This window comes from Chelon labrosus (assembly GCF_963514085.1).
Source record: "Chelon labrosus genome assembly, chromosome: 7".
Classification (NCBI taxonomy): domain Eukaryota; kingdom Metazoa; phylum Chordata; class Actinopteri; order Mugiliformes; family Mugilidae; genus Chelon; species Chelon labrosus.
This window is the reverse complement of record NC_140343.1, coordinates 17,771,986-17,794,394: the sequence shown is the minus strand read 5'-3', so window position 1 is coordinate 17,794,394 and position 22,409 is coordinate 17,771,986. Positions and strand designations below refer to the sequence as shown.

The 22,409-nt window shown below is 42.7% G+C and overlaps 2 protein-coding genes across 3 annotated transcripts; both read right to left on the bottom strand.

Annotated features, from left to right (window-relative positions):
- Positions 1–68: 68 nt before the first annotated feature.
- Positions 69–16,721, bottom strand: LOC311490740 (semaphorin-4E). 2 transcript variants are annotated; one of them, XM_084548399.1, is made up of 14 exons: positions 16,621–16,721; positions 10,070–10,573; positions 9,700–9,842; positions 7,948–8,010; positions 7,467–7,565; positions 6,086–6,185; positions 5,701–5,811; positions 5,440–5,591; positions 5,147–5,319; positions 4,782–4,938; positions 4,475–4,697; positions 4,112–4,227; positions 3,726–3,927; positions 69–3,618 (listed from the first exon to the last, which is right to left on the bottom strand). In XM_084548399.1, the coding sequence occupies exons 2-14, from the start codon at positions 10,176–10,178 to the stop codon at positions 2,882–2,884; spliced, it is 2,385 nt and encodes a 794-aa protein (XP_084404525.1). In that variant the 5' UTR covers positions 10,179–10,573; positions 16,621–16,721; the 3' UTR covers positions 69–2,881. The 2 variants fall into 2 exon arrangements, with proteins under 2 accessions (XP_084404525.1, XP_084404526.1); XM_084548400.1 differs by lacking the exon at positions 16,621–16,721 and adding an exon at positions 11,581–11,702.
- A 346-nt stretch (positions 16,722–17,067) lies between these two features.
- On the bottom strand, positions 17,068–22,201 carry LOC311491035 (uncharacterized protein). The gene is made up of 4 exons (XM_084548870.1): positions 22,121–22,201; positions 21,531–21,923; positions 20,637–20,762; positions 17,068–17,536 (listed from the first exon to the last, which is right to left on the bottom strand). The coding sequence occupies exons 1-4, from the start codon at positions 22,158–22,160 to the stop codon at positions 17,370–17,372; spliced, it is 726 nt and encodes a 241-aa protein (XP_084404996.1). The 5' UTR covers positions 22,161–22,201; the 3' UTR covers positions 17,068–17,369.
- Positions 22,202–22,409: the final 208 nt, after the last annotated feature.

Genomic DNA, 22,409 nt, shown 5'->3' with positions numbered 1-22,409 from the left:
ATTGTTGCTGAAATAAATTGAAACTGACAAAAGTAATAAATAAAAATTTACTGAAAATTAACTCATGGAAATCAGACATTGCTTTTGAATTGTGGTTCAACGGAATCATTTCAAAAATCAAACTAATGAAACTGGCCTGGACTAAAATGATGGTACCCCTAGAAAAGATTAATAATTTGACCATAGGGACATGTTAAACTAAGGCGTGTCCTGTAATTAGCAATCAGTCAGTCTCATTGGTAATTCTTCAAACTTACAATCAGTCAGTCCGCCTTATTTAAATGGTGAAACGTAGTCTCTGTGCTATTTGGTATGGTGGTGTAACGGACCACAGAAAGCTAAGGAGAGGGTTGTCTCAGGAGATTAAAAACAAAATTATTGACAAGTGTGTTAAACGTAAAGGCTATAAGACCATCTCCAAGCAGCTAGATGTCCCTGTGACTACAGTTGTTCATATTATTCAGAAGTTTAATGTCCATGGGGCCGTAGCTAACCTCCCAGTATGTTGCCACAAAAGAGAAATTGATGACAAATTGAAGAGAAGGATAATCCCAGTGGTAACCAAAGAGCCCAGAACAACTTCTAAAGAGAAGGTCAAGGTGCATCAGTGTCAGATCGCACCATGCGTCGCTGTTTGAGCCAAAATTAATTTGATGAAAGACAACCGAGTAGGACTGGGTTGTTGGGTTGAAATTTGCCTAAATTCATACTGACAAGCCACAAAGCTTCTGGGAGGATGTCCTTTGGACAGATGGGGATGCTTTGCTTCATCTGGCACAGGGTGTTTTGAATCTGTGCAGGGCACCATGAAATCTCAAGACTCAAGGGCATTCTGGAGCGAAATGTGCTGCCGGGGGGTCAGAAAGCTTGGTCTCAGTCGTAGGTCATGGGCCCTCCAACGGGATAATGACCCACGACATACAGCTAAAAACACCTGAGAATGGCTGAGACCAAAACATTGGACTAGTCTAAAGTGGCCTTCCATGAGTCCTGATTAGTTTGTTTTTACAATGATTCTGAACCACAATTCAAAATGTCAGTATCTGATTGTCTGATTTGTCAGTTTTACGTTATTTCATTGACCATTGTGGGTTTTTCTTTCTTAAATGAAAGGCTACCAACAATTTTGTCCACATCTGTGCCTTTACTGATCCCATAGAGGAAAATCAAAGAGCAGCAGCTACAGTATCATTAGACCATCATGTTTTTCAAACACTTTTTATACAAACCCAAAAAGGCAAGGACGGACCTCAACAATACCAGTTGCTCTGGGCAACCAGTTTTGGACCACAGTCTTCCTTCTCGGTGCACAACACCTCTCCAGGGCAAAGAGATGCTACTGCTGTCATATTGATTTATTCAGAAATGTTTGAAGAAATTGAGTGTGGGATTAAAAAAAAAACCTGCAAGCCTGTGAGCATCATAGAGAGACTGTCAAGACAGCTGAAAGCAAGAGAAGAAGCCTCATTAAATCCTGGCGGGAGCAGTAGAGGGCAGCTTAAAAAGCCGACAGTGATTTCTCAAACTTATAAACAACTCACACTAAGTCTTCTGGCCCGTTTTCATTTTCAGATTTAAAAACAAAAAGAGTGTCGTTAGCTCGTGGTACTGAAGCACCAAATGCAACTGCACTGACAGTATTATTAATTATTAATTTATGGCCTTATAAGACTAATACATATCCTTATTTCACTTCATGTCAGCTTTCTTATTCTGTGCTGCTGAATAATTGAGCACTTGAACTCTTTCATATCTACAGTTCTATGTCTGAGACATAGGCAGCTCCATGTGTTAATGACAACACAGGCTACATTAAGTCTCTTTGCTTTGACCAAAACAAACGTCTCAAATAAACGTGGTGTCAGAGTGTGTTGACGCCGCCCCGCCCTACTCCCCTCTGGGAGCATGTGAAACATCCCGATGACAAGCACGTCATTTTCAGCTTTCGAATACATTGTGCGAGAAAAGGAGCTAATCATCGCTGACAGCTCCGTGCACGTCAAACTCTCAGCGACATTGTTTTTTTTTTTATTAGGAACAAGGCAGCCATTTCCAAAGTTTGACACCAGATTTACTGACAGAAACGTACGCCCAATACTTCCACACTGCTATGACATTTTTGCGTTTTTCATACTAAGACTACAGGATGTGCTTGGAATCTGAAATATATCACCGTACCCAAACAATGTCCCGGTTGACACTAGTTCACACTAAATAACATTTAGTAGTTTAGGAGCTGTTGTCTTTTCACACGGGTACAACATTGACTGTGTATCACGTACTGTCTCTTCAGTGTTTAAATGCAGAGGTGTATCTCTGGTCCAGGAAATAAAGAAATAGTGTAGCCTACTGATCATTAACAAAGCCAAAGACTGGTGCTATGCTCTGACTGGCAAATGCGCTCTTAAATAAACACAAGTGTCCACAAAATGAAATGCTACTTGTTCAGTGTTGTTGACACTGTTTACATCTGATAAAAACTTAATTTCCAACAAATAAATAGTCCAAAAGGTCTTGGCTGTACACAATACATTACCAATGATGCATTCACAATATGTCATCATACAAGGTCTGAGAGAGAGAGAGAGTGAGAGCGAGAGCGAGAGCGAGAGCGAGAGAGAGAGAGAGAGAGATGACTGTTATCAGAGTTTCCTGGAGTGATTTTTCCCACCAGATAAGTGTCTTTTTGGAGAACGTCAGCTGCCCGGTAAGAACATGGAAATGAAAGACAGCGTAGGAAATTGGCAAGAAGAATCAGGACACCAATCAAAAGAATTTATAATGTGAAAGGAGTTTTTAAGAACAAGCTCTCAGTGAAAGCACACCTATAGGAAGGTAATTAGTGCACTGGCCTTGGACCGAAGCCCATACCTCAGCAGAGTCAAATCTCTGACTCATCATTTATGTAGCCCAGACCGTCCAGACTTGAAATGTTGGCCATAGGTGTGAAGTGGTGCTCCCCGTTCCTTTTGAAGTCAACAACAGAGTGATTATTATTGGCACTGCAAGGTCTCTCGGACTCGGCGCCCAGGAGCTTTATCCCTGAAGTCCTGTTCGGGATGTGCATGTACTCTGCCGACTGCCGTTTCTCCTCGATTTCGCTCGAGCTCTTTTCAAACTTTAAGCACTTCCGGTTTCCTCGATTCCACAGCCAAAAGATAATCCCCATCAGGGAGAGACAAAGCAGCGACAGCAGAGCCACAGCCACCTCTAGATGCGTTACCCTGCCAGTGTCGCTTTGATTCTGCGGGTCCTCTGGCAACGGCGCTGGTGCAGCTGTATTAGGACCGTGAATAGAGGAATTTATCACCTCCGTGCCAGGAGTGGGGGTGCCCCCCACTGCCGGCACAGAGTAGAGCTGTAAATGATAAACCACCACTGTCCGGTTGTATGTTCTGCCATTTATCTGCTCTACTGAGTCACAAGCATACAGGCCAGAGTCTGATTCAGAAGCATTCAAGAGGAGGAGGCCTCCAGTGTAGATGTAGTATTTGTTGCTGGAGTGAAGTGTTTGGTCAGAGAATCGCCAGTGGACCCGCGCCAAGTTGGAGTGAAGTTGGCAAGGCAGCTGGATGTTGTTCCCTGGAACGAGGGTAAAGCTGACAGCTGCTACCGGATCTAAAAACACACACACAAACACAAGGTTAGCCCGTCCGCTTACTAATAATACTGCTGGAACTCGTACAATATTGTCGCATTTAGCAGCACAATAAAAATGCCTGTACCTGGGGGAGGACACAGAGTTACATCCCCGCCCAGACTCTGCACTGCACCATCTGAGCGAGCAGATGTGCACTGCTTAGTGGAGAAGTCCCAGGCACAGTAAGGATCCCTGGCCAGGATGCAGTCCACACAAGTCTCGTAGCGGCTACAGTTGCTGACGGGCATCTGGACTGCGCCAAACTCTGAACCAGCATACAGTAGGCCCTGTGACGGCACACATAGACACGGGCAAATGATCAAAACTGAAGCCTCTTTATTACCTGTAAGTGGCAATTAACTGACACCACATTCAAACATAAATTTAGCAAACAGCTCATACATTATTTCCAGGGACCATTAAGTGAAGATGATAAGCCAAACTCATAATGGACCTGTTATTGGGAGTTACCTTGCTGGATGAGAGGCGAAGGATACTGATAGGCTCAGGGTTTTCGTACAGCTGAATCTCCTCGATGATGAGCATCTCTCCAGCGTAGTTGACGGCCTTCTGAACGTAACCGTTTTCTGTTACGGAGAAAAAAAGACCTTCTAGTACCCATAAAATACTAATACTAAAACAGTGGGTGAATATTACAGACACCAATGTATTAACCAACATCAGTTACTCATGTCCAATATGTCTGTGTGTGTCTAATGCTTCTAATGGTGGCTTTAAAAGCTCACCATTTAAAAGCCCTGACCCGCATTCTTACTATGAGTGATGAACACGCCATTTTTCTATACTTTAATTTTTGGTTAGAAACTAGTTTACCTGTGCCAATGAACATGACGTCGTATCTGTTTCCGTCCAGGGCCAACACGCTGTCCACTACAATCCGAGTCATCAACGCTCCCCTCTTGACCAGCAGGGGTCCTCCAGTCAGTGGACGAACCGCCTCATCCATTAGGGGGCGGTCTCTGATGAACTGTAGGGTTTTGTCTGGAAGGTCCAGAGAGCGATTCATCCCCATTTTACGCGCCACGTCGTTGATGCACTGAAAATGCAAAACTGCAAATTAGATTTTCCGAATCTGACGAATTTTACGCGTTTATTTTCTGATTTGGTTCTTCAAACTCACCGCTCCTGGTCTGGGGACTGGGACTTCTCCGGTGTACATCACCCATTTCACATGGGATGTTTCCACAGCAACAGGTGTCTTAAACTTTCCCTCGTTGAAAATGTCCCGTATAGCAGACACGCTGTATGAACACACCGCAGATACCTGGGACAAGCTCCTGGAAACACACATCGCATGGTCAGCCGAGCAAAATGTTTGTTGTTTAATTTGCTGCAGAATCCCTTAAAACCTTTAATCAATCAATCACTTGCCAGTCAATTAGATTAGTAAGTGGCAAATACCTGAAGTTTCACACAAAACAATAAATCAGACCAGAGGACATATCCTGAGCCATAAAACCACAGGATTTGGTAGTAAATACTTACGACTGCGGAGTGAAGACAGCGTAGAAGACACTCTTCCTCCAGTCCTTGTTCTTTAGCAGGAAGACATCCTGGACAATGGGAGGCAGGCTCGGTTCAGGGAGGGAACAATCCAGACGAGCTTTCAGGAACGACGTCCATTTCCTCTGCAGCGTTCGCTGTCCGCCCATATCTCCCTAAACACGGAGACAAGAGCATCGGGTGATGTCCTTTTAAAAACAACCAGACCCGTGTCAGACAGGCCAGGAGTCTAGCGCAATTTGTGTTGATTAGATTTAATCTGTACTTTATGATACCTTGCAGACACGGGCCACCCGTGACACCGTTACTTTGCTGTAGAAGTCGTACTCCATGGCGTTTTCACTGAAGAACAAGTACACCTTGTCATCATCGCCTTCAAGGCTATCAAAACTCTCACCCACAAAGTCCATGTAGACGAAGTTTGGCTCTGAAATCACACAAAAGAAATACTTAGGAAAAGCATTAAAAAACACATAATCACTACAATCTGCAAGACCATTTTTTATTTTTATTTTTTTTGCAGGAGAGGAACTCACCACTGAGCCAGGAGCTCTTAAACTCAGTGCGAAGGGCCTGGTTAGAGCTGCGCAGGACCACAGGCTCAGAGCCCAAGAAGTTGATGGATGTAGCAGAATACAGGTCATTTCCTGTTGGACAGGAACAAGAGATGAGGACTAATTCCTGGAAATCTATTATTCACATTGAGCTGGAACAATATCTCATAAATATGCCAGCTAATGGGACTAAATGACCAGGCCAAGTGAGCAGGTAGCACTGGCAAATATACTTGGTGATATTTGGTGCCCAAATCATGTGGCAAGTGAAAGCTGACTTCTTTTTTTCTTCATGTGGGTTCACTTCGAAGATTCAGCAGTATTCTGCACTTTGTTCCCTTTGGCAGCAACTGAGTCCGACACTCACCAACCATGAGGGAGGAGTATCTCTGAAAGGGATCAAAAGGACACTTCCCCTTTCCCTCCTCTTGTTTTCCCTCCAGCCTCAGCTGTCCATTAGCAAACGTCTGTCGGAAACAAAGAGAACGAGACAGGAAAGCAAAAGTTGTTGAACGGGAGGAAAGCCAGAAACTCAGAATACAGTGTTGCTGTATTCAGACACCACGGACGTACATTTGCACCAATACTCGCCAAGTGTAGAAAAAGATATTACGGTTTTTGTATCGATTCCCAACATGAATCATATTGTGATCGTGGTGCATCATCAGTTAAAGTCAACATTATGTCTGCTTTTATGTGTTCATTTAAACAAATGAGGCTGTTTGGCTCCGCAGGTTTACATAGGACCAATTCAACATCCTGTGGTGAAGCAGTGGGGAATATTCCCGCTCACTCTCCTGCCAAAATAAACTTAATCCATGAGCTATACTAACATTATAAAGGGCTAGGCTTAAAAAGTTTCTATTCTGGAAAGTCAATATATATATGAGGGATAAAATTCAGCTAATCCGACGCTCGTGGATATAACGTGTTGTCTCTTATTTGTATTTCACTGGAAAGGGACGGAGAATTCACAGGAAAGGCACACACTGGACATTAAAGGGACTGCAGCGTGAAGCCTTAAGGAAACAAGTCAGGTGATATTTCTTATTGTTAACATATCCAGTGATAATGACTTAAACAAACTATAAAGAAACTCTGCTGACAAGTCATTTGTCTAAGCATCAATATTGCGACATGCAGCTTATTCCTCGGTGCAACACACCTCCAAATGAAGTGAATGAATGAGTAATTAATCCCACTTATGCACACGGTTCCTTCATTGCAACGGGCACCACAGCTGAATTAAGTTAGTCCAACTAACAGCTTACTTTGGCTGTAAGTATTCACTAACTGTGCATTAATTCACAACATCAAACAGTCCCATTGACATGAACTATTTACTCCTGTTTGAGTGACGTTTGCAGATAAAACAAATCCACTCCACTTGCTCTTTTATTCAATCACTCAGCACTTTAAAAAGAAAATCCAACACTGCATTTTTAAAATGTTTTTTTTTTTTTAAAGATTTACATCTTCAGTTGGAGCCGGAGGCCTCAGGTTTGAGATCCCCAGACGATTTATAAAAGCACTGAGAGATAGACTGAAACCAAGTCAGTCTTTTCAAGTGGTTTGTTCACAATAGGAATAATAAAAGATAATGCCAGCCTCATCCTTTAAACATGTGTAATCCCCTGTGTTCTTTAAACAAGTATTAGTATCACAAAGTTTTATTACTTCAAAAACAATGAAGGAGTTCTCCTATTATATTATAAAAATGTTCACGGCCAACGTCCTATTCTACTTACCATATAGTCACAGGTGGGGCTAAAAGCGTTTGTGCCGCACACATACATCGTGGTGTCGTTCACCCTGTGCAGGGTTCGAATGTAGTTTCTGCATTCCACCTGCAACAAGATCCAGCAGAGAGAATGTCGAGGTCAGGGCTTTGTTGGTTCAGCCGCAAAAACACAAACATGCCACATACGTACAGGGACTGCACAGTTGAGCTGCAGGCCCAGAGGTCAAGGCTGTGTACAACCATTTTTTCCTCGTGCCTTTATTTGGACATTCGGTACAAAGCTATAAGCAAAGCACTTCAAAGAGAATTCTATGTAAAGACTTGAAGAAGGAGGGAAAAAACTCTCTCATATAAATGATTTACAAATGCAGAGAGATAAATCGAAAGAGGGAGTAAACTGCTTTCAGCCAGCGGCCGCCCTGTAAGGCTGCATCGCTGGCCTAGAAGTTAAAGTTAGCGAGCTGTGTTTTGAAAGACACTACACAAACCTCAGCTTGTTTTCCCTTGTATGTGCACTCCCTCTGTTTCTCCTCCGTGACTCGCCAGTACACCTGCATCAACAGAAGGAGAGTGTCGTGTCAAAGCACGCAGGAATGGTGCTGCAACCCCACACGCACGAGTCAGTTTACACACATACACGCACACACTCTCCGCTGTTTGTCTAACATCAAGACCAGTCCGTGCACTCGGGGGACGGGAGTACCTGTTTTAGTTGTGACTGTTAGACGTGTAAATGACTGCCATGAACAACAGACCACTGTCTCACCAACGCGACCATTCATTCAAATTCTTCAGGCAAATGTGCACTAGTCAGGTGGAGAGAAATGCTGAAGATGAGCAAAACACGGAACACGATGCAATCTAATCTTTGGCCAAAAAGCGTACAGTATAAAAGATACACAGACCTTTCAGAATGTCTTTTCTTTATATGATAAATTATGACCTGACAGACACTGGATTTTTGAGGCCAGTACTGATTATTTTGCAACAGACACAAGCGACTTGAGGCCAGCGTCTCCAAAAAGTTGCACTTGAACACATTGCAAAGACTACGGCCAATCCGAGCCTGCATGAAAAGAAAAAAAACTCTTCTGGAAAACTGGAAAAGTTACTATTAGGCTAGAAGCCCTGGAAGCTAGGAACAGCTACAAACTGTGGTACAGAGCTGGACTCCGCCGAATCAGGCTGAACAGTTGGTCTATTCGCTCTACATGATCATGTTGTCGGGAAAATGTTAGTGTATTAATGTATGTTCCGATAAGATAAAGACTTAAAGAGAGAAAAGCCTTCTGAAGGGCCATTAAAGCCGGCGACGCGTGGTCCGGCTAGTAAATGGTAAATGGCCTTGCTTTTATATAGCGCTTTTCTACCTATTGGCACTCAAAGCGCTTTACAGTCTCAGACACATCTACCCATTCGTTCACACAAGCATACACACATTCACACACCAGTGCCACGCACTGGGAGCAACTGGGGGTTCAGTGTCTTGCTCAAGGACACTTCGGCATGTGGCACGTTCCGGGGATCGAACCGCTAACCCTCTGGTTCGTGGACAACCCGCTCTACCTACTGAGCCACAGCCCCTAGTGCCAACGGTGCATGACGTACCGGAAAAAGGTGGGCCGTTGGCTCTTAGACTTTGGTTTTATTTGGATTTTTATCATGGCCAATAAAAGAAAGACATTTTTGGTTCAAATATAAAGCCCATCAAATCAACTGATATACAGGATACACAAATACTAATACTATATGTGCAATAATTAATCAGTCTTGCGCTAATGCAAACAAGTGGTCCCTTGTCTGTGTGCAGATACATCTGTGGAGTTTATAAATGATTGAAGTGATGATGGGATATTTGATTCACTTCAGCTTTATTTTTCTGATTTCCAGATTGCTTTCCAGTGGAATGCTGGACCTTTCACTTTGCCAGGACTTTAAAAGGAAAGTAAACTTTGGTCAGACTGAGGGTCATAAATGGACACGAGTTGAAAACAGTGACTAAGCACGACAAGTCGGGCCTTGAGACAGTTTAATCAGATAACTCCAGTAAAATATCGTAAGAAATAAATGTTCCATTTTAACTGCAGTCATAAAATTAAGAGGTATCAAAAAACATAAGCGACGCAGTTGCACCTGCTTTAGTAGTTTGCATGTTAATATCCGAGAGCTCTGCAGGATGTTTCTTATAAAATGCGAGGCTCATTATATAAACACTCTTCATCGCTCAACGCTCATCTTACCGCAGCCTTTCTGACTGATATGTTGTTGATATCCAGAGCGTAGATGGCCTCTCTGGCCCCGAGCAGCAGCACACCCAGGTCATCTCTCATGAGCATGGTCGAGTAATTGAAGATCCCCTCTTCTCTGAACAGCTTCAGTTCGTCTGCACAGAAAAAGCTGCATCACCACGTTGAACTTTGCTCCATTTTCCTCCCACACTTTAGCCGTGAGACTCCAGAGGTGAAAAAACACCCCAAAAAGAAAACTAATAAACTTGTAAAGCAAAAGCAGTTAAAGTATAAATAAATATTCAAACGCTGTAACTTCTGCTCATATTTACTGGTCCAGCAGAGGAGTAGAAACAGCAGTAATATGTCACGTGTGACTTACTGTGGTAGGGGATGGTCTTCCGTGGGACAGAGTAGGGAGTACTGACTGCACTACAACAAACGTGGAGCATCAATCCACAGACGACGCTCAGGGCTGGGAGAAGAGACATGGCTCAGAGTCCAGGTTCGTCTGGGTGTGGAAGAGCCGCACAGTCCAGCCCTGCCACCAGATCACCCAGTCAGAGACAGAACATGTTCCAAGTTTCTTAGTCCAGATGTTGTAACACCGTGGTGACGTCACTCTCCTGGCCACCCTGGCACAACGAGTCCTGTTTCTTTAGAAAGAAGCTCTAAAGGCGGCTCACGTAGATGACCAACCAGGATCGTGGAATGGAGCTCACCCGGCTTCGGCTCAGTTTGAAATCGGCGGATATCTATGTCGGCGTTAGCCTCCAGCGCAGTGCTAATGAGCTGCCGGTGTCCTCTCTGGAAGGAGGAGCAGAAGCCATCCTGTCGGCTAGTGGTGAGGGATGCTGGAGAAGATCATTTTCACGGTCGCCCACTTCTGCAAAGACACGAATACATCCAATCAAGCAAACCCATGAAATAGAAAAACCGACTTTCTACTGAGACTGGAAAAAATTGGTCCATTAACAGGAGGGTATATTCTTTTGAAAAATGAAAAAGACACTCGGTTTGCCTCCAGCACATTATACTTTTCACTTTTTCTGTGCTCTGCGTAACGATTCTTGGAAGACTATGACGTGGGGCTATGCAGAGATGTGACACCCCTGTATTTTAATAACTGAGATAAAGATGTGATGGAGTCTGTACTGCTTTATCCTCTTATATGGTTACCGAAAGGCATAACATTATGACCACCTTCCTAATATTTTGTAGGTCTCCCTTGTGCCTCCAAAACAGTTGTGACTTATCAGAGAATGGACATGGGCCTTCTGAGGGTGTCCTGTGGTGTCTGGCAAGAGAATGTAGTTAGTGGGGGCCTTTGGGTCCTATGGGTTGAGGGGACGGGCCTCTGTGGATCTTCCCACAGATACTTGATCAGTTTGGAGTCATTGTTGTTATTTATGTGGGTGTTCACGGGAGACTGATTAAAAACCAGAATGACAGTGACGGCAATAACAAGAGAAGGAAAAAGATGACGCATGAAGAATCATGCTCTGCTTGCTGGTGCTCAAAGTATATTCATGAGAACTGCAATGAGAGTATGCAAAACATAGACAAATATATCTTGTGGCTTCAAAGACGTCTAGCACCACTTACAGCGACGGCTGTAACAAGTCATAACGGTAAACTTTGTAGAGGATGTTAAGTGACACCCTGCCCACCAACCCCCACTCTCTGTCTTCCTCCTCCACTCTCTGCATCTTCCTGTCCTCCTCCCTGATAAAAAAAAAAAAAAAAAACCTGCTTCCTCTGGGCTCAGCGGGGTTCAAGCAGCAGAGGGGATCAGCTCAGGTCTGGGCATGCATGCAGATCGCAGCAATTCACTGCTTTCGCGCGCCCCCCCCCCCATCCCTACCCGGGGATTCATGCAGAACTGAGACTCACCGCTTCTTTGGAGAGTTTCTCTCCGTTTCGACTAACTGAGCGATGCAGCCTCATCCAAAATTCATCAAGGCACTTTATCTCAGAGTAACACACAAAGCACACTTGACAGACTCGCGAGGTTAAAAAAAAATAAAATAAAAAATAGCAAAAAAAATATTTTCTTTTTGGTGCACAGTGCTCAAAAAGCAGCGGCAGCTCGGCACAGCTGTAGCAGATTTCAAACAAACCGTAGAGTCTTGTTCCGTGTTGACAGAGAATGACAGCGTTCAAATTTCCTCAAGAGACACCTTCTGAACAGCCTCGGTTTTAAATATGCGTTTTGCAGCTAACCGCCTTACTCCCACCTTGTTGTTACTTGACACAGTGGGACGAGTCGCTGCATGTGTAGGGCTGCTCATTTGTTGTCACAGGGCCTATTTCTTGCATACTTTTCCACCTTAGGGTAAAGGGGGCTGGCAGGACCGTAGGTTGAGCACTATAGAACGAGTGCAGGTTGTTTTTCCACAGCATTTTGACAGTTTCAAAAGGTGCAGACGGGCAGGTATGGCTACGATAATAGAAGCGCACGCAGCAGTTGTGCCTCTTTGCTCGTCTTTGTTTATCCGGGGTCACACTCGCACACTGACATTTGCACGTGTAAACAAGAGGGGGTAGCTGAGCACAGCTGAGGGTTTTTAACAGTCAACACTCACACACAGCTGATTTTAACATCCATTGGGACCCCTATGGTTGATCTGGAGGTAATGTAAATAAATGAAATTTCAGTCTTTTTGAAAAGTCAAAAACAAGCGAGAGATCCTACTGGGAATTTTAACCACAAAAAGTCTCTAGGGCAGCAGGATAACCTGAAAACACAGCACTGATACTGTAAACCTATTAGCCTACACATCTAGCAGACACTAAGCAATGTTAGCTTTTATTTGGTGTCATGCGTCTGGTCAGGAAGTCCAACATTTACACTTCTAAATCTGTTTTTATGTCTTTATCTTCTCCCTTACATCGTTCTTTTCTTGTTAGGGGCTGGGCAGGTAATGCACAAATAATTTATTAGATCTTTATTCCCTGCAAAAAACAACGGTGACCTAAAAGATGCCCAAACATCTTGGAGAGCCGAGGAATGCTTTGTTATTTTCTCTGCAGGTTCATCGCAACCTTTCCACATTACCCACAGTCATATGAGCTATGTGCAGCTTTAATATTTCCATATAAGCAATAATTCATGAATAAAAGTAAAGTCGGAAATGTTTTTTTTCGTCGCCGTCACTTATCTTGGATTTTTGACCTTCATTGTGCAGACCGATTTGTTTGACAAGGAAAAGACTGTTTTTCAAATTCGTCTGCAGAACGGTTCTCAGAGCGCCGCTAAGATCAGACTGTACGGCTGGGTTTCTGACACCAGCGTGCACGAGCGTGAGCTGAAAACTCAAAGGGATGCGTTGATCACAGACATATCCCTTAATTCAACTGATATATCTGTTGAGGGAGACGTCAAGACTTTCTATCTGAACTTCTGAGCTTTCTTTTTTTCTTATTGAAGAAGGTAAATTATTATTCAAAGCAGAGTATTTTTATACATCCATGAACATTTCTGTAAGGGACTCTTTAGCTTTCATATCACCACGTTATGATTCATGTGACGGTGACAATCCTCTTCCTTTGCTGCTTTCTTAATCAGGAAGGACTCTCCCATGGACTGTTTGACCCTTTACCATCATGGCTTAAAACTCGATGGCATATTACAAGTAAATTATTAATAAACCATTATGTATTTAGTCAGAATGAGTCTACTTTTACGCAATGTTTTACATGATGGATGATTAATTAACATCTAAGTATTAAACAGTAGCGCCTTGTTTTCACTTTTTCTCATCGCTGGGCTGTTTGTTCTTTCTTTTAGGTTGAATGAAGTCTCTTTTACGCCTTGGTGACCAAACAGCAATAAACCACCATCACCCTAGGTGTGCTCTCCACTCAGGGAAATGGTACGTTACGAAAGACTGGTGTGAAATCAGTTATGTCTTTTGTTTATAGGGGATCAATGGTGATTCCAGTACAGCCAGCAAAACCTGCTCAATGAGCTGTCATTAAACACGTGGCGGAGTTACACAGCGCTGAACCACTGGATCGCCTCCGTTTGTTACACTGCGCGGCTCTTCATCAACACAAAGCCTACCTGACGTTTGACGCACCGGTCGACCCCAGAGTCAGTCTCAGGAAAAAAAAACAAGAACAAAGAACAAGGGTTTGACTAAAACGGTTTCTTCACATCTCAAGGTAAATGTCAGTATTTCTACCGCGCAAAAATCATCAAAAGGGTATATAGCTTTCTGACTGCTGGTGGGATTTTACTCATCAAGCAGCTGCACATGGACTCAAACAATACGCTGAAGAAGGCCTGCAGCGCTATCTCTAGACACTCCAACCACTTGAAGCATGAGGATATTTATAGCCTGTTCAGGAGTCTCCACAATAGCAACTAGACCGCTACGGTGTATTCTCTATACAGCGACATGCAGGGTACAAGGCCCCACACAGCAGCATCTGAAACGTGCACAGACACGAGTGCCGTTGTCATCCCCATGAGTCACAATCCAAAAAGAAAACAGCTGGAATGAGCCACAACTGTGTTAGGCATGGACTTTAGCCTTCATTTGTGTGTTTGCACTACGCTGCCGTGCATGGGCGAGGCCTCCTCCTCCTCCTCCATCCGTAACTGGTTTACCTGTGTGGTTGACTAACTGCTCTACAGGTTTGATGCCTGTTTGATTCCCAGGCCTGTTGCTCAGCCAGTTGATGGCCTGTGTCGTTGTCGGCTCGGCTGCCAGTCCAGAGTAAGCTGAGCTGTTTGTGGGCAGGACGGCAGGGTGGCGGGTGAGCTGGCCATGATACAGTATTCCATCACAGCGGCCTAAACAGGAAACCAGCTGTGGGAGGGTTTTCACCTCTGACACGCTGTGTGTGACAGACTCTGTTGTGAAACATTGACTGAAAAACACGCCCCAGTTCAGCACCGGGTTATATTTTTGCAAGTCCAGATTTGCCCCCCTCAAAAAAATATTTTTTTAGCATAATGACAGTCGTTTGCCAGCTTTTGTTTTGGCGTGCAGGAGAGTCGTAATTAGCTGAAAACAATACTCCCAAAACACGCTGTGTGTACAGTTTTAAAGCCTGCTATTAGAACAAAGCCGGCAGACAACTAACAATCATTAACGCAAATACAGACGAAATTCAGCAACGTGTTCATTAATGTCACCACAAACCACTTGTGCAAGAGACCACTCTGCTTGTGTGTCAATGCATGCTTGAAAGCACACATATGCACAGAGACACGCACGCACCCAGACAAGTCTCTGCAAGACCGGGGCACCTGAGGAAAAATACGAACGTCTTGCTCTATTTGTGTTGTATGACAAGTTCACTGACAAACAGGATAATCCAAGACGGGAAAATGAACAAAGCCCTTCAATCTGTAGCACTTAAAACCAAGAAAATGAATGAAACAATATGTCATTATATAGTGAAAGGCTCCTAAAGCCCAAGGCAATACCTTCAAATGTCTCAATTAGTCCAAACAATCATACATATTCAGTTTATGATGATATAAATCATATAGAAAGAGATGTAGAATAAACCATTAACCAATTACTGATACACTGCACTTTATTCAGGTGCCACGGTAGAAATTGGCCAGAGATTCATGCAGATGGGAAAATATCAACTAACTAACTAACTAACTAACTAACTAACCAGTTCAACCAGCCTCCTGCTTCATTTAAAACCTGACAGTCTGTCGTGAGAAAAACTCAACCCACCCGACCGCGGTTCTCAGCACTTGTGAAATCTCTGAAAGCCACTTCACTGACTGCGTGAGTCTGATCATGTAATTTATGATCCAGGGGTGTCAAACTAACCCTTCATTCAAAGTGGGGGTGTAATTATATGTGCACACACGCAGCAAAAGTGAGAAAATGCGCCTCGGCTCGGTCTCAACCACAGGGTGCCATGTGTCATTTTCTGTGGTGTTGTATGTGTGCCACCGTTGCCTGCGCACCTCAAGAAACCAACCGAGCCGCAAGACAGCATGACAGCTACGGCTGGGCAAATCCCCAGTGCAAGAGTATCAGGACTCCTCCAGCATAACCTCAATGAATCAGATTCAGTCATAATGTGAAAAATCAGTAAATGTCACTTTTTTTTTCACACAACCAAGTCGACAGTCTACATAGTAAACAAAGTAAACTGCTATGTAAATAACCAATAACAACTTACCCCAAACTGTACATGTAACAGCCATAATTTCTATTCCACAGTATATTATTCATATTTATACTCATATTTATATTAAATTACAATCTTTCTGACTTAGATTATACATTTTCTTTTACTACTTTACTACTGTTTTTTCTTCTTTTTAAAATATTGTTTATACTGAGCATCTTGCAGAGCTGAAAACTACTGTACATCCTGTGCCAAGATAATGAAACACATTCTAACCTGTTCTGTTCTTTTTTATTTAGCAGGCTGTGCAGGCAAAACACAAACATTTCCACTGGAGTATTAAAGAGAACATGCTCTTGTGTTTTCTGTGTGTTCAAGAAAATGTGTATTTTGCGGTTTTGTAGCTCAGTTTGGTTTGTGATCTAGGATCCAACCTCCGCGCATTACCTCCTGTGGCCGTCTCCCTGCGCTCAACCAGAGACAAGTTTGCGCGTCCCCCTGCTCTCGGTGTAACCCTATCCGCGGCGGTGCTTATAAGTTGTTTGTACACGTATCCTACTACTGCTTAGTGTGTCTCTTTGGCTGCTATTATTAGATTAGGATATCCTATTATCTTTAGATAAGTCCGATAATTTACAGCGCGCCGCGTCTGCACCTCCCGACCTGGCTGCAGGTTTGTCAAAACAGTTCCCACAACAAGCCACAGCTCCGTGGACTAGAAAAAAAAAAACACAAACACACACACACGCAAAACAACAAAAAAAAAACGCGTCTGTACAGTAGACTAATAAAAGTCTCGGCGGCGGCTCGGGTCAGACTTACCGGAGAGCTGGTCGACACGAGAAAACGTTCACACTGGATGTTTTTTCCCTCGTCTCGGATCCGGCTCGGAGCTTTCTCCTGCTCCACCTGTAACGCTCATCTGAATCCTGCAGGGAGCGATTAGCCGGCAGCCCTCAGCGGTAGACAGCTCCCGGTCATGTGACTTTTGATCGCACCTTTCTTTAAAAGAAACACTCACGTTGCAGCCAATCAGACGTGACAGGAGAGCGGCTTTAATGTCCACACGGCGTGGACTTCTGCTTTTATTTTGTGTGTGTGTGTGTTTTTTTGTTTTATGAATCTTAAAAACTCATGTTTAAAAAGCTGAATTATCAAGTAATAATTCGGCCTTAAATGTAAATGTATCAAGAGAATCTGTGCAGCAAAACGGATTTTCAAAATAATACGATTTAATGTGAAAAACATAAGTACACAGCGGATAAAAAATTTCAGAACAAATATACCAAAAAAACAATTAAAAAATACATTTTAAACCTTCCCATTATTTACAATAAAAAGCAACAAATTCAAATATTATCAGTCGTGTAAAAAAAATAATAATAATAAAATAAAAGACATTCTGCTACATGCTACAGCGTCCACCTTCCGCCATCTAGTGGTCCTTAATAACAAATAGGCTACGTTTGTACAGACTGGTCCAGAATGACAGAGTAACACTGAAGTAGCCTATAGCTCAGCCAGCAGGACAAAGGCTGTCAGAGCTACACAGCTGACTGACTGGTGCTTGTTCAGACTCTGCTTCTCGGTTTGCCTTCTTCGTATCTCCCCGCAGGACTCGGGGCGCGGGCGTTTCGAAAGGAAGGGACAGCCTTCAGGGTGTTCAACGACACCCCTGTCCGAGGAGAGGACTCTCCGTGGGCCGCGGGCCGAGTGTTTGCATAGATGGGATCTTCCTCTGCATTGACAGGATGAATACAGAGTGTTAGAGTTTATTTAGGAAACACATGTGTATTTAAGTTCTGGGACAAATTTCAGAACAAAAGCTCCCGCCCCCCCCCCCCCCCCCCCCCATTGTTTTGTCTGTTTGATTAATTTCTGAGATTAACCTTTTTTTTTTGTTCTTAATGCTGTAGCCTACTGGCCTACTGATCTCATTCAGACAACAGAAATCCCCTCTCAGTGGAAATCAACTAAAATAAAAGTAAAGATCCAGTTTGACCCTCAGAACTTAAATTATATATCACTAACTACTATGAAAATGTTTTTGACCGCTGTTACGTAAAGCTGTCATTAAATATACACATTTAGTTGCCAGTTTATTAGGTACACTAGTGACAATGAATACATTGTAATATATATGTCCCGCTCTAAATTGTAACTTCATGAAGGTCATGGTATTCAGCGTTTGTTTCAAATAACTGAGGGAGATGTTGATTCATCTGTGTTTCTATATGGGAGGCTGTGGTTTGTAGAACTATTGGATCATGCTGTGTTTCTATTATTACAGCACCGCAAACTACATCCTCCAAAATGATCGAACAGTTGAATTATCACTTTACTGAGGCTGTTTCAACATCAGCTGAACATTGTAGCAGTCATGAAGGGAGATTTAGTGCAGGACTGTAACATTAGAATGTGTACCTAATAAACTGGACAGTGAGTGTATATGTCAGTGTAGTTATCACATAAATTATGGTTTTTAAATAAATTCAGCAGTATAAATGACAAGCGATTAATATTTTTCTTTTTCCTCTTGATGTTTAGGCACAGAATTGTTTACTTAAATTTCAGTCAATGGTTTAAATCGTAAACAACTCAAGCCAGTGTAAATGTCCCTCATCAACTTGTTTCAAAATAGATAAAACAAAAATTGTTTTTTTAGTTACTGCAGGTAGATCTCACATTTGGACAAACTATTGAGAGACATATGAAACTCGAAAGTGTAAATGCTGCACGGAGACCATTCATCAACTAAATAAATGTTGTCGGACTAAAGCGACAAAGCTTCCTCTACAATTAAAAGTGGTAAAAAAATAAGTTATGTGACTTATATATTAAAAATATTAAATATTAAATAGTATCTTGGTTCATATGCTGTTTAAATTTTAACATAACGTCTTTCATTCCGGCCGGATGAGCGCTCACTCGGAAGCCCCTCCACGTTGCAGTTTATCTTGAGTGGTTTCACACGTCGCCGCTCTCACATTCTCTTAACAGAAAGTACAATCTGAGCATCAGCTAACACTCTGCAGTGCGTCGCTTAATCCGTACAGCAAAAAGACAGCCCTGATGAACCAACGTGATCAAATTTATCACCAAGTGCCACCAAAGTTAAAGTTCAAAGTTCAGCCAGGTTCAAGATGCTGATCTTCTTAGTGAACAGAGTCTATATCTGAGTCCACTCAAATGTCAGCATTTCAGTCTGCACTGGGCCTCACGCGCAGGAGTGCAAATTGGGTTGCTGAATAGCAAACACCAGCCAAGGCACAAAGTCTCCAAAATCTCTTTTTCTATCACTGTCCAGGTATTTTCTAGCCCGTCTCTTTACTGAGACACAACGTAAAATACACAAAATGACTCACTATGGCGCCTTTATGTAAACTATAACTCACGTTACCTTCCTTTAATGGTAACATTAACACACGAAACAAACAGACACGACTGTCATTTTCTGTATGTACCATGAAGGACTCTGTCCTCCTTCTGTCTCTGCGGCCATCTCCTGTTGTCAAACCACCACGTATACTACTATTTTTACTCACTGCTTTCTGCACGAGCAGCATGTTGCCCATCTAATGTCTGATGCAACTATCACAACCACATAAAGCTCATGTCCTGTGTTGTATAGACTATACTGAGAAATCTGATGAATCTCAACTTTGAGCTGAATATCAGAATCAGAATCAGAATCAGCTTAAATGACCAAGTATGTGGACATACAGGGACTTTGACTCTGGTAGCTTTACTCTCTTGTACATAACACACAAACTTAAATAAGTGAAGAAAATTAAAAATAAAAATAAGATTAAATAAACTAAATCTCAATCTATACACATAAAAATATAGAATAAGAGCAGATATATACAACGAGCCAGGGTTTTGTACAGTTGCTGTTAACTGCACTAATGACTAATGAATATTGAAAAAAGCAGAACGTGTTAGAACTTGATTTGTCCTTTAAAAGACCATAGGAGACTCAGTAATGAAGTGTTTCCTTTGAGGATTGTAGGGAGGGGATAAAATTCCTTTTCATAATTTTAGTGTTGGTAATATGACATAAAGTCCTTAAGACGCAGTAAATTATTCAATCAAATATGTATTTTTTATGTCATCTTCTAGAAGAGCCTTCTTGGAACAGTAAAGGGCGGTTTTTCTTTGCTTAGAAGAATTCTGCAAATATCTTATAGATTCTCAGTAGAGGTCAGTCGTCTGTGAATAGATCTCACTGTGCTCTTCCTGCGCTCAGCTCGGCCTGCACAATGAAACGTGCTCTTTTTCTTTAATGTCTGCCATCTCTTTAACAAATTAAAGTCTTTGAGCAACTTAACTCAAACCACACAGAAGAAGACAAGACAGCTCATTTGTCCCACACTGAACCTTAAATTTGTCTCACGCTGTGCTGTTCAACCACACAAACCACCTGCTTACTCAGTTAGCATCCACCGGCCAGGACTCATGCAAGTATCTGCTATCATAAAAAAAAAAAAAAACCCTCACTCCTATGTCTTTAGTTCTTTCTCACACATAAGAAAACTCTTTCTGCCCCTCATTTTTTCCTTTAAATGCCAAACTCTGTAGTGAAGTGAATCAGCCTTTCGCCTTGTGTAGATTTGAACTGACTCGGTCCTGTGAAGTTTTCTGTGAGAATATCTGCTTCTCGTCCTCCTTTTTTCTTTTTTTCTTTTTTTTTGTTCTTAAAGCAGCTTTCATCACAGCCCCGCCGCTCCTGTTGCCTACAGACGACACAGGGCTAATCTACAATCTACAGACAGTGTTCGCTGTAGCGGCATTAGATGGCTATCTCAAACCTTCAAACCAAATAGGAGGAGGGCTACCTGTGCTTCTGTTGCATTTTCCTCTGTGAAAGACAGCGCATACGACGAGCACCACGATCAGGATGAAGGAAGACACTCCCATCAGGATCCACATCCACAAGTCGTTATTCCCATGGCCTGGTCTTACTGCAAGAGGAAAACTTTGTCTTAAGATGTGACACATAATATCAGTTTATTAAAGATGTGTCTATAAGACAGGTGTGAAAAATGCACGTTGTCAGACCTCACGTGGCTAATATAAAATTAAACCTTCTGTTTAACACGTTATCACTTTAAACACTTGCATTGCTTCAGTGTGATTCATGTCGTAGTTGACACCTCACCGTAAGGTCATGACAACTATATAATTAGACAAACCAAAACAGTGCAACATGAAATGGAAAAAACCTAAACTCTGATGAGTCCTAAATAAGCATTTATGTGAACTTGGTAGGCAGCCACATACAGACACCCACACACACACACACATATACATGCACACACACCTGGTGTATTTGGCACTAGCGACGGGTGCGCAGTACTTTCCACAAAGCTCTGCGCTGTCATGGAGGAAACAGAATGATACAAGAAGCATTCATTTAGTCATGGCAAGCCGTATTTATGTGAAGTAAAAAGCAGCAAAGCAGGCTACGTGACACAACTTTACTTTAGCATGTCCAAGCTGCACAGAAACACTTAGTAAACGGTTCTGACGTAGGTGTGTCGTGTATCAGCGTCTGTGTGAACAAATAAGTAATGACATTGTAGTATAGCATATAAAAATTGGTCAACACAGGAGAAAAAGTGGTTGACGAACTGATCACATCATCGTTCTCTCTGTTCACAAGTTTGAAACCATTTGTTAAATGTTTGTGTGGTGCTCATCAATATTCAGTACTTAAAGTTAAACCTTACCAGTAACGACTACTTCTGTTCCATTGCTTACTTTTTGATCTAAATGGGGAATCTCAATCGTGATCTTACAGAAGTACCATCCACTGTTCGTTTCATTAACTTCTGTTAATGTCAATTTGTTGCTCCTACATTCCATGTTCGAGTTGCTCTTCAGTTCCTCAGTGAAGTCATTTATGAGTCTATTACTCACTACTTCACACACGTTCTGGGACACATTGAATGAAGGTCCAGAGGGGTTGAAATACCAAAACACCCGAGCTCTCTCTGAGGTCTTTGAGGTCTCTGGGGTGACATTGCAGTGCAGAGTCAAAGGAGAACCAGCCACAACTTCCTCTCTTTTCTGTCTGGCATCCAAATAAATTTCCTTTGATACCACCTTGGCAGCCACCCCAACTGTGGACAGATTAAAAAGAGTAGTGTTATAAGCTTACTTTGTTAAAGTTCATCAACTACAGATGAACACATGTGTGTTCACTCTTCGGCAGCTCTGCCCAGATGATAATTCACTCAGTCCATTCATCACCAGCATCTATGGTTTTGTTGTCAGAGTATAGTGTCTGTTTTGATCTGATGGATGTACAGAACCTTACCTGCGAGGAACACCAAGAACGATTTCAGCCACATTTTCATCTTATCATGCGAAAGGTGGTCTCCTTCTCAGTCGCATCCTGTGTCTGCTGTCTGCGCATCTGACAGACGCAAACGCTGCCGCTTTGTGTGTGTGTGTCTACGTGTGGGTGGGTGGGTGGTGAGGGAGGAGCGGTTTTCTGTTACTCTGTCAGAGAATGACTTGCTCTCACTGAACGGGAGCGTCTTTAGTGGAGGCATAAGAAACACAATGAAGACGGAAAGTAATGCAGGCTTTCAAAAAGGAAGAGC

What these genes read in the sequence shown, in the direction of transcription:
- LOC311490740 (XM_084548399.1), bottom strand. Translation starts at nt 10,178, where the DNA reads ATGTCTCTTCTCCCAGCCCTGAGCGTCGTCTGTGGATTGATGCTCCAC. An exon ending in TATCAGTCAGAAAGGCTGCG is followed by an intron (nt 8,011 to 9,699) that starts GTAAGATGAGCG and finishes CTGTTGATGCAG; the next exon opens with GTGTACTGGCGAGTCACGGA. An exon ending in GCTGTCTTCACTCCGCAGTC is followed by an intron (nt 4,939 to 5,146) that starts GTAAGTATTTAC and finishes GTGTGTTTCCAG; the next exon opens with GAGCTTGTCCCAGGTATCTG.
- LOC311491035 (XM_084548870.1), bottom strand. Translation starts at nt 22,160, where the DNA reads ATGAAAATGTGGCTGAAATCGTTCTTGGTGTTCCTCGCAG. An exon ending in GTTCTTGGTGTTCCTCGCAG is followed by an intron (nt 21,924 to 22,120) that starts GTAAGGTTCTGT and finishes ATCTGTCCACAG; the next exon opens with TTGGGGTGGCTGCCAAGGTG. An exon ending in AAAATGCAACAGAAGCACAG is followed by an intron (nt 17,537 to 20,636) that starts GTAGCCCTCCTC and finishes CTGTCAATGCAG; the next exon opens with AGGAAGATCCCATCTATGCA.